This window comes from Pediculus humanus, genomic scaffold (assembly GCF_000006295.1).
Source record: "Pediculus humanus corporis 1103172107623 genomic scaffold, whole genome shotgun sequence".
NCBI lineage: Eukaryota > Metazoa > Arthropoda > Insecta > Psocodea > Pediculidae > Pediculus > Pediculus humanus.
The window spans coordinates 210,451-222,387 of NW_002987236.1; the positions used below are offsets into that span (position 1 = coordinate 210,451).

At 28.8% G+C, this 11,937-nt stretch overlaps 1 protein-coding gene and 1 non-coding gene across 2 annotated transcripts; one reads left to right on the top strand and one right to left on the bottom strand.

Annotated features, from left to right (window-relative positions):
• Nucleotides 1–7,087: 7,087 nt before the first annotated feature.
• Phum_PHUM252920 lies at nucleotides 7,088–7,159 on the bottom strand. Its single transcript, XR_009833515.1, has one exon. It is a non-coding gene; the product is annotated as a microRNA, putative (microRNA).
• Nucleotides 7,160–8,925: 1,766 nt separating this feature from the next.
• Nucleotides 8,926–10,379, top strand: Phum_PHUM252930 (Complexin, putative; the record flags this gene model as incomplete). Its single annotated transcript, XM_002426374.1, has 2 exons — nucleotides 8,926–9,022; nucleotides 10,306–10,379. 2 exons carry the CDS (start codon nucleotides 8,926–8,928, stop codon nucleotides 10,377–10,379), a joined length of 171 nt encoding a protein of 56 aa, XP_002426419.1.
• Between the last annotated feature and the right edge of the window lie 1,558 nt (nucleotides 10,380–11,937).

Consider the following 11,937-nt stretch of genomic DNA (forward strand, 5'->3'; position numbering starts at 1 on the left):
GATAATAAAAATCCGTTCGGGTGTGATAATAAAAATCTCTTCGACTTGGGGGGAAAGGGAAAAGGGAATAAGGGGGTAAAAAGAAAATAAGAATCGTTAATGACGTCAAAAAAAAAGAAAAAAAAAACCGTTAACTCTGTGATATTTAAAAAAAGTTTAAAAAGTCAGGCAGGACCCAATAAAATATTCATAATATTATCATTATTATTATTATTTTTATTATTATTATTATTATTATTATTATTATTATTATTGATACGAATCCTCCGGTCGGTAAAGGAATTTTTTCTCACGACTTATTTTTAAAAAAAAATTTTTTTTTTCTATTTTCACGTTATTGAAAATAATATTCGGAAAGAAATGAGAAAAGGAAAACTCCCTCTCTCCATCCCTTCTTTTCCCACCCCTCCACGAAATATTTTAAATATTTTTTTTTTCCCATCGTAACGCGAAATCTTTTATTATTATTATTAATATTTTCCTTATTTTCCTTGAATAATAATAATAATAATAAATTTAAATTGTTCGTTAGCATAAAATAAACAAAACCGAAATCAAATCGAGTAATTTTATCTAAGTTATTATTATTATTATTATTATCATCATCGAGGATTAAATTTTACGTTCGTTTCCGGTGCGGTTAAAAAAACAAAAAGAAAACTATCGAAATCCGCGAATCGATCGATAGATCGATCTGTCGATGATTTAATCGTCCGTACGTGTGAAAAAATGTTTCGATCTTAATACGACGCGAAATTCGGGTAGGGGAGCGGAAAAATAGGAGGAGGGAAAATTGTCGCAAGAAAAAAAATTCGATTTTTTTAAATTTGGGCGGGTAAAAAAAAGAAGGGAGTGAACGAATGAGGTGGGGGAAGGGAAAGGAAAGGGATAAGAAGTGGAAATTTTTTTTTTTCCGTTACAGTTCGAATGAATTTTATTTAAAATTATCGATTGTTTCCGGTTTCTTCTTCTATTTCTCCTTCTCCTTCTTCTTCTTCTTCTTCTACATCATCATCATCATTTTTTTTTCTCTTTTATTTTATTTTAATTTAATAAAAATTTAATATTAAAATGTTGGTAACGCGGTAATAAAAAAAAAAAAAAAAATTTTTTTTTTTTTTGCTTATTTCTTATTATTCAGTTCAATTAAATTTAAGACGACGGATAATGATGACGACGACAACGGGGGGGGGGGACGACGACGAGACGACAAAAAAAAAGGAAAAAATTCTTTCTAGAAAATTCCAAGTCGTTTTACACATTTTCCTTTTTTTTTTTTTTATTTCCTTTCGAGAAAAACAAATTTTTTTTTTTAAATTTGTGTGTTCGGGTTTTACTCTCGTGTTTTCTTCTTCCTCCCTTCCTCTTCCCTTTCTTTCCCACCATTTTTTTTCCTTTTTTTTCCATTTCGAAAAAAAAAAAATTCCTTTGAAATTATTTCTGTAAGTTTTCTTTCTTTTTCCTTTTTCCTTTTTTTTTTTTTTATTCTCGTTAATTTTCAAATGTCAATGGTGATTCATTTAAAAAAAAAAAAAATGGCGGCGGTGTCGAAAAAAAAAAATTTTTTTCCTCTCCTCTTCCCTTCCTTCCCTACCTCCGTTTTCGTCTTATTCATTCTTTCTAGAAATTTCTAGAATAAGAATAAAGAAAGAATACAATTTTTTTTTTAATTAAACGCAAATAATAATAATAATATGAATGTTTTTACGTGAAGAAAAAAAAGAAAATTTATTTCTGGACGAATGTCGTCTGCTTTTTTTTAAAAATAAAATTGAATTCGAAAATTAAAATTAAAAGGAAAAAAAAGGAAAAAACGATAATTTTCTATTAGGATTTTTACGTGCGTGTGTGTTTGTGTGCGTGTATGTGGCAGATTTAAAATTTGAAATTGAATTTTTTTTTTAGTAGTAATAATTAAACTTTCATTCCAAATCATTCTCAATCAATCAGTCAATCAATCAATCATTTTCATTCATTTCAAATTTTTTAGTTTTTTTCCTTACCCTACCCTCCTATCTCTTCTCCCCATTTTCACAAATTTTCGTTCGACCTTTCACAAAAAAAATTATAATTTTTTATTTTTAAAATTTTTCGATATCTCGATATACCGGAAGTTGTTTTTTTATTTTAACGGTCGAAATGATAACGATGACGATCGGGTTGTGCTTTTTTTCTCTCTCTCAAAGTGTTTTGACCCTTTTTAGAGACTTCAAAAGATTTTAATTAAATTTAAATTTTTTTTTTTTTTTTAATAATAATAATGATGAAAAGAATTTTTTTTTTAAATTGAATTATTCGCGGGTTTTTTTATTTATCGCGCGTTCGATATTAAAAAAGGAAAAAAAATGAAAGATGAATTATTATTATTATTATTATACGTTGGCTCAAAATCGAAAAGTTAAAACCTAAAAAAAAAAATTTATTTCTTATTTATTTATTTATTCAAATTGGGACTTGCCAAATAAATGCTTTATTATTATTATTATTATTATTATTATTATTATTATTATTATTATTATTATTATTATTATTATTGTTTAAAAACTTGACCTTTTAGCCTTTTTCTCTTTCCCTCCCTCTTTCTCTTTTTTTCCTTCCTCTTTAACCTTCTCCTTTCTCTCTTTGTCTCTCTTTTTTTTTCTTTCTCCTCTATTTAGCCGTCTATCTATTTCTCTCTCTTTTCTTCTGCTCTATTTAACTTTCTCTTTCTCCTCAGTTGTCTCTCTTTTTTTGTCTCTTTCATTTCTTCTTGTTTCATCTCTCTCTCTCTCTCTCTTCCTCTCTTTCGTGTTTCTTTTTCATTTTCTATTTTTTTTGCCGTATTTCCATTTTTCATTCTTTTCTCTTTAAACGTTTCTTTCTCTCTCTTCCTTTTTATTTCTTCTTTTTTTTAACCGTGTCTCTCTCTCGCTCTTTCTTTCTCTCTTTTAAACCGTCTCTGTCTCTTTCTCTCTCCTTTTTTTAAAAGTCTATCTTTCTCCCTTTTTTGCTTTCCTTTTTTTGTTTCATTATCTTTTATTTTTTTCTATATATCCATTTTTCATTCTTTTCTTTTTAACCGTTTCTTTCTTTCTTTCTCCTCTCTGAAAATTGTCTCTCTTTCTCTTTCTTTTTCCTCTCTTAAAACCGTCTATTTCTCTCTCGCTTTTCTGTGTCACTACTTTTTTTTCTCTTTCTCCTTAGTTCTCTCTCCTTCTCTCCCCACTCTTTCAATTCTTTTTGTTTCGTCATCTTTCTCTCTCTCCCCCTTCTCTTTCTGTCCAATTCCAGAAATCCCTTTTTCAAATCTCCTCCTCTAACATATCGCAATTTTTTTTTTTTCGTCCAATAAAATCTTTTGCCAATTTCATGTGCTATTATAAACATAATATATATATATTTGCCGTATTTTATTTCATTCTGTTTTTTTTTTCTTCTCCAGCACGTAAATGTGAATAAAAATTATTTTTATTGTGAAAGAATGTATAAAAAGAAGATCTCTCTCTCTATCTTTCTATCTCTCTCTTACACACACACACACACCCACAGAATCTTTTGTTAGTTTATTGTTTCTTTTTATTGTTTTTTTTTTTTTTCATTTCTTTCTGCTGTAGCAACGTTTTCTTTTTTTTTTTACGAAAAAAAAAAAAAAAAGTCGTGTGCTGTTGGTTTTGAAGTGCTTTTGTCTGGCTTCTTTTTTTTCGGGGGGGGGGGAAGGTGAGGAGGAAGTGGAGAAAAAGGGGGCGAAGAAGAAGAGGGAGGAGTAGGACTTTCCGTTTTACTTTTTACACTCATTTCGATTATTAAAAAAAAAAAAAAAAAAAAAAAATCCTCTCTCTTTCCCTTTTTCCCTCTCTCTCTCTCTCCTCTTTCTTCTCTCCCTTTCTTTCCCCCTCTTTTCGTATTCAACCAAAAAAAACTCCTTGAAAACTTTTTTTTTTTTTTTTTTTAAAAAAGTAAGTTGAATACTTAAAAAAAAAACTTATTATTTGATTTTTTTTAAAAAAAAAAAAAAGTTCATGCTCCTTTTTGTCCAGAAAAAAAAAACACTTTCCATTATTTCTTTTATCCCTTTTTTATTTTACCTTCCAGTTCCAGTTCCAGAGCTATTTTTTTTTCTTTTTTTTTTTTTCTATTTACTTATACTCTTGGAGAAAAATTTTGAAAAGATATTTGATATTCCGAAAGCAAATCTTTTCCCTTTTTTTTTTTTTAAACGTTTTCAAAAAAAAAAAAAAATGGTTAAATCGTGTAAAGTTTAAAAAAAGTTTTTTTGTGTGAGTGAGTGTGTGTGTGCCGTGGCATTAGAAAAAAATAAAATTTTTATTTTTTTTTCGCATTAGAGAAAAGAAACGGAAATCAACACGCACACGTACGCACAAAATTATTATCATTATTTAATCGGAATCATTATCCGGGAAAAAAAAATCGGGAATGGTGGTGATGGTGGGGGAAGGGGAGGAGGGGTATGGGTGGAAATTAACGTGTCTCTAGAATTTCTCAGAATTTAAATTTTTTTCTTAAAAAAGAACTTAAAAATTGATTTCGTTTAATAAATTATAAGAGAAAAAAAAAGATGGTGTCGGAAATAGATGACGATGAATATGACGTGGCAATAAGATAATAATAATAATAATAATAATGATAAATAAATGAAAAATCTCTCTCTCTCTCTCTCTCTCGCGTTTTTGTTGATTTCTTCTATTTTTTTTTTTTTTTTTTTTAAAAAATTTTAAATAAGAAAATTGATTGAATAACCACTCGATCAAATCCTAAGAGCGAACGGAGCCAAAAACACATCTTCCATCTATTTTCTCCATCTTCTTCTTCTTCTTCTTTCTAATGTAATTACAACGTGAGGTTTTTTCCTTCCTCTATTCATTTTCCCTTTTAATATCATTATTATTATTTCTTTATTCTCTCTCCTCCCTTTCCACCCTTCCGTTCCTCCTTCCCTCCCAACCCCATCAAGCTTTTCTTTTATTTTCCTTTCTTTTTACCTTTTTTTTGTGAAAGCTCATGATATTCATCTATTATGAATGACGAAGGGAAAAAGACAAAAAAAGAAAAGAAAAGAAAAGAAGAAGAAGAAGAAAAGAAAAAGACAAAAAACTTCGTTTTTAAAATTTTCCGCGTTTAAATTTGTATAATAACAAACGAGAAGAGGAGGCGGTGAGAAGAAAAAAAAAAATGGCGGGAGGAAGTGAGTTGTTAGACGTGGGTAGAAACGTGGAAGAAGAAGAAAAAGCAAACGCGGCGGGTTTATTTTTTATTTTTATTTTTTTTTAAATAACGCACCGATAAGTTTTTCGTATTTTTCGTGTTTGTTTCTCGTTTGTCTCGTTTTTGCGACAAACAAAAATTTTCAATGGAATAATTTTACGATCGTTTTTTTTTTTTTTTTTTTCGTTCTTATTTTTAAAAGTCGTAAAACCAAAAAAAAAAAAAAGAAAAAAAAAACATCGTCGTCGGTTTTTTTTTTTTTTTTACGCCATTTTTTTTTTTTTTTTTTTTTTTAAATAAAGATTTTTCGATGAAATTTAACGTCCAACGAAAAATATGCAAAAAAAAAAAAAAAAAAAAAACGAAAAAACAAAATGGCGGAGAGAAAAAAAAATTTTTTTTTTTTATATATATAAATTAATGGAAACTATTTTTCATTTTTCATTAAAAAAAAAAAAAAAAAAAAAAGAGAAAAACTTACGGAAATGCCATTTTCAATGCTTATTTCCTGTGGGAGGTCGGTATTTATAACATTCTTCCCTTTTTTTCCTTTTTCTCTCACTCACTCACTCTCACTCTCTCTTTCTCTCATTACGACAAATGTTTTTTTTTTTTTTTCTTGTTTTTTACACTTTCCATTTCCGGAACGTTTTTTCCCCTTTTCTCTCCCCCTCCCTTTCTTGTTGTTGATGATTATTATTCTCGTCATCATTATTATCATCATCGTATCCGTTTTGGAATTTTACCCGTTTTTAATACTACGAAACCGACATTTTTACTTATTTATTTAATTCAAGTAACCGTCAAAGTTGATTGATGTTATATTTTCAATTAATTAAAAGGAAAAAAAGGAAAAAAAAGGAATTTAATTTTTTAAAAATGGAAAAGAAGAAGAAGAAAGTAAAAAGAGAGAGAGAAAGAAAGAAAAACTTATTTACACGACAGATACAATTAAAACTCAAAAAAAAAAAAAAATTTAATAATATAAATCTGTTTCTGGCACGCGAACAATCAAACTTTTACTTTTTTTTTTCTTCTTCTTCATTTCCGGAAAATATTTTTTTATAATAATAATAATAATAATAATTAAAAATAAAAAATAAAATTTTTTTACAATATCCCGATTCGAAATTAAAAAACAAGGATGATAAAAAAAAAAAAACGTACCACCATCACCACTTCCGGTTTGTTTAAATCTTTCATTTCCGGTTTACGAAAAAAATTAATTAATGCGAATAAAAATTTTGTTAATTTCAGGCGCAGTCGGTGGAGACGACGATGACGGCGACACGAAAGAAAAGGAAGAAGAAGCGGAAAGAGAAAGACAGGAAGCCATACGCGAAGCAGAAGAAAGAAGGAAAGAAAAACACAGGAAAATGGAAGAAGAAAGAGAAAAAATGAGACAGGAGATTAGAGATAAGGTAATGATTATGATGATGATGATGATAATGATAAAAATTTTTTTTTTTTTTTGCAACAGCAAAAGAAGCAACAGCCGCATCAGCATAAGCAGCAAAACAGACTCACAATTAATTTTTTTTTTTTTCGTCGTCGTCGTCGTCGTCTACGAATTACAAAATAAGTAAAAAAAAAAAGACGTCGTCTGCTTTTAATGAGAATTTTTTTTTTGCGTTGTTTTTTACAATATGCTGCTGCGTTTAGCTTACGAGAAATGGGGGAAAAAAAATTTTTAAGTTGGCAATATCGTCTTTTAATGTTTTTTTCCTCCCCCGTCCCCCCGTTGTTTCGAACTTTAAAAAAAAAAAAAATAGGTTAATTTAGAAAATGAGACGACGGAAAGAAAAAAAGATGGCGAGTGTGAAAAAAGAAGAAGAAGATGGTGAAGAAGATGGTGTTAAAAAGAAAACCTGACTGACTCAGTCGGTGTCAAATTGACTCTAGTAGGGAGTCCAGCTTTTATTAAAATGGCGACTCCCTAACGGAGTCAGATTGACTCCTTCTGGGAAAACCAGCTGGAATTAAAACTAAGAAGAATTAAAATTAGAAACACTAACCGGAAGAAAAGATTTTCTTCTTCTTCTTTACTTATTTTAACAACAAAAAAATTTACGTCCGGTTCTTACGCTTTCTCAACAAACAAAACAAACACATGCAAAATCATAAAAAATAAGTAATTAAGAAAAGAGAGAGAGTGAGAGAGACAATTAATGAATTTTTTTCTTTCCCCCACCCCTTTTTATTGTTTCCTTTCTCTCTCTCTCTCTCTCTCTCGCTCAGTGGAACAAGAAAAAAAAAGTTTAGCATAAATTTTTAACGTGGAAATTAGAATTTTTACTTACCTCTCTCCCCTCAACTCCAGCCTCGGTTGTTTGTTTGTTTGTTTGTTTTGCCGCATTGCTGTCGTCCTGGTTGTCGTTGTTCTCGTTTTAAATTTTTAGATTATGAAGCAATACGATGTGATTTGATTTCGGGTAATTTTTTCTTCATCCTTTTTCCTTCCCATTTTGCCTTCTGCTTTTTTTTCTTCTTCGTTATCATTATCATCGTCGTCGTCGTCGTAATCATCTCCTTAATTTCCTTTTGTTATCGTTTCTTGAAATCCCTAAAAATTTTAAAAAAACAAAATTAATTTCAAAAAGCGCGTCTAAAATGAATAAATGTTATTGAAATACAAAAAAGAAAATAATAATAATAATAATAATAATAATAATTTTTTCATTCTCTCTCTCTCTCTCTATCTTTTCCTCTTTTTCACAGTTCTCTCTCTCTCTCTCTATCTTTTCCTCTTTTTCACAGTTCTCTCTCTCTCTCTCTCTATCTTTTCCTCTTTTTCACAGTTCTCTCTCTCTCTCTCTCTCTATCTTTTCCTCTTTTTCACAGTTCTCTCTCTCTCTCTCTATCTTTTCCTCTTTTTCACAGTTCTCTCTCTCTCTCTCTCTCTATCTTTTCCTCTTTTTCACAGTTCTCTCTCTCTCTCTCTCTCTTTTTCGCTTATTAAAAATTAGCTTTAATTATAAGAATTTTTTTCGCTTATTATTTTTTTTTGTTTTGGGTTACTTAAAATTTTTTTTTTATATTTTCAATTCAGTTTCTCTCTCTCTTTCATTTCCCTTTTCTCTCTCTCTTTCTCTCTTTCTTTTCCCTTTCTCTCTCTCTCTTTCTCTCCATTTTATTTTCTCTCTTTTGTACGTTCATTTTTCCGATTTCAATCGTTCATTTCCCAAGCATTGTTTTAATTATAATCTTTTTCGTTACCTCTCTCTTTTCTTCATTGTTCTTTTCTCTCTCTCTCTCTCTCTCTCTTTCACTTTCACACTCATTTTCTATCTTTCTCTTTCTTTTCAATTTTTATTTCCTTTGTCACATTTTAATTTCGTGAACGGTACAAAAAAAAAAATTCATTTCCTTTTTGAAATGTCAAACCTTTCGTGCGATTGATTGATTGACAATCTGCGATTACTTTTGTTATTATTATTATTATTTATGAAAAGGCCTCGCACGAACACACACACACACACACGCACAATGGCGCGAATATTATTTTTTTAAATAATTAATAACGTTCTCGTAATTTACGTTTTGTCCGAATTCGTCATTAACGATTCGATAAATTATAACCGTTACAAAAAAAAAAAAAAAACAAAATGGCGGTCGATTTTTAATTCGATCGAAAAAACGAACGAAAGATTTTAACACTAATTTTTTTTTTTTTTTTTTTTTTTAAAGTACAACATAAAGAAAAAAGAAGAAGTTCAAGAGTTCATGCCGCAAGAAGAACCAAATCCGTTAATGCGAAAGAAAAAAACACCGGAAGAATTAGCAGCGGAAGCGGAAGCTGAGGAAGAAGACGAATTCACAAGTAAATCCCAATTTTTTTTATATCTATATATATTTCTTTTTTTTTAAAAAAAAATAATTTCTCAAACTATTTCACGATCGATTTTGTTTTTTTTTTTTTTTTCGATTTTAATTTGGGGATCCTATTCTTTTTTTTTTTTCATTTTTCTTTAACCGGAAGTCAAAAAAAAAAATTCTTGCATGATGTCGATATTTTCATATATATTATGTTGTTGCTTATTACAATAATCTAATAATAATTCATGGGCAAATTAATTTAAAAAATTATTTCTGTTGTTTCTATCTATCTATCTCTCTCTCCCCCTGTATCTCTCTATCTCTATCGTTATTCCTACTTTTACTCCCTCGTATTACAAAAAAAAAAAAAAAATAGAAGGCGGTGGGTAATTTTTTTTTTTTTTTTTTTTTTTTTTTGTCACCCGACGGGGAGTGAAAAGAGGAAACCGTAAAAAAAAACCGGTCGACGGTCATATCCGGTTGCATAGGAATAAAAAAAAGAAAAAGAAAGAGGAATGCAACGATTAGAGTATTTGAAAGGCTTCGACAAATATTTGTCGTCTGCTTTCCAAATAAAAAAAAAAAAAAAAAAACTTGTTATACATATATATATATGCCCACGCATGCATCTGTTGTATTCTCTCTCTTTCTCTCTCTCTCTCTCTCGCATTCCTTTTTTTGTATTTTCTGTCTTTATTATTTTTAAAAAAAAAAAAAAAAAAAAAACAAATTTATATCTATATATGTGCCTGAAATGTTTTGGCATGCCTCTTTTTCTGTCCGTTTTATTTATTTTTATTTTATTTATTTATTTATTTATTTATTATTATTATTATTATTATTAATTCTTTAGTAGAAAAAAAAAAAAAGGAAAAGAAAAAGAAAAAAGAAAATTTTTTTTTTTTTACACGTGGCAGAAGTCAAACGATTATTTTCGTTAAAAAAAAACGAGATTTAATTTTTTTTTTTTTTTTTTTTTTTATTTACTACCCCCGATTCAAAAGGCGATATATATCGTAGTAAAAATATCGAAAAACCGGATATGACCGTTAATTTTTTTTTTTTTTTGATTTTAAAGATATAATAATAATAATTTAAAAAAAAAAAAACGGGCACACGATACGAGATGAGTAGATAGAATTCGTTATCCGATCCCCCCGACCCCAGCCCTCCGCCCACCATTACCACAACCGCCCCCCAATTAGGAAAATTAGTAGATTTTTTTTTTTTTTTTTTTTTTTGAAAAACAACAAAAAAAAATTTTTTTTTTTTCTTCTGTTGTTCCAGAACTGAAAAATTCAATAGAAACTCACGTAAACGACATCAAAAGTCAGATTGAAAGCAAATGCGTGCTACAGTGAAAAGTACAGAGCCTTCAGTTAATATAAAAAAAAAAAAAAAAAAAAAACAAAAATGCCTGAAAAATTTTAAACTCCAGAAAAAACAAAAAAAAAAAAAGAAATTTATTAATTTAATTTGTGTGTATATACACATAGAAATTCATTCATACACACACACACACATACAAACACACGGGAAAACACGATCCCCTTTCCCTTCCCCCTGCCTAAGTGCCCTTTGACCCCGATACCCCTCCTCCTCCTTGCTAAAATCATTAAATCATTAAATCCCCGTTTTCGACGTCATTTTTCTTTTGATAAAAACAAAATAAAAAAAAAATTTCGGGTGTCACGTTTCGCGCGTAATTCAAAAATGAAAAGTTTCCGCCATTTTAGGATTTCCGCTTGTTTTTATTACATTTTATTTAACTTACGACTCCCGGATGTCAAAAACCGGAAGTTTGATTTTTAAAAAAAAAAAAAAAAAAAAAAAACGAACGAAAAAATAATAAAAAATAAATAAATAAATACACGTACGAATTCATTCATACGTAAATATCGCATGCGGTTTTTTTTTCAATAATAATAATAATAATAATAATAACGATGACAATAATGATAATAGTTTGTTTTTAAAAAAATCGGGTTTCCGGTTTTTCCCGAGGTTTTTTTTACCAACTTACAAAGCACGTACAGACAAACAAAATTATTTTTTTATTTATTTATAATTGAAAAAATAATAATAATAATAATAATAATAATAATTTTTTTAATTTATTTAACGTCAAATAAATCTGACGAATGACGTTTTTAAAAAAAAAAATGGCGGATTTAAAAAAATTTTTTTTTGTTAAGTTAAAATAAAAACAAAGTTTGAAATCACCCTCATTGATAATTGATAACGGAAAAGTTTTCCGTTATCAATTAACAAAGTTTTTCCTTTTTTTTTTTTTTTCGCGAGCGTATAATTTTTCTCCCTCCCTCCCTCTCTCTCCCTCTATCTTTCTGTCTCTTCCCCTCTCACTCTCAGCCGGTGATGATGATGATGATGATAATTAAATCGCATCGTTACCGGATTTGGAGAGTAGGAGAAAAAGAAATTAAATTTCCAGCAATTAAAAAAAAAAAAAACCATAATAATAATAATAATAATGATTTTTTTTCTGTTATCAACAGTTTGCTTTCTTATCGTTTCGTATACCCACCCACCCCCTCTCCTCATTCCTCTTTTCTCCATCTAAAACGCTGCTGCATTTTTGTTTTTCACTTCGTCCCCAAAAAAAAAAAGTAACTACTCTTATTACCCGACACCCGAAAACATCCGAAAACACCCGAACGAACAATTTCCGGTCCCGCGAAAATTTTCACATAATTAATAATAATAACAATAATAATAATAATAATAATAGAACTTATTTTATTTTTGTCGAATTATTTTTTTAAAATTTTATCACGTGACATTTTACCATCATTATTATTATTATTAATATAGCGGTAGCCGACAGTAGAAGGTAGAAAACAAAAAAAAAAAAAAATTATTATTAAAACCGTTATAATCGCCATTTTTATTTATGTCGTC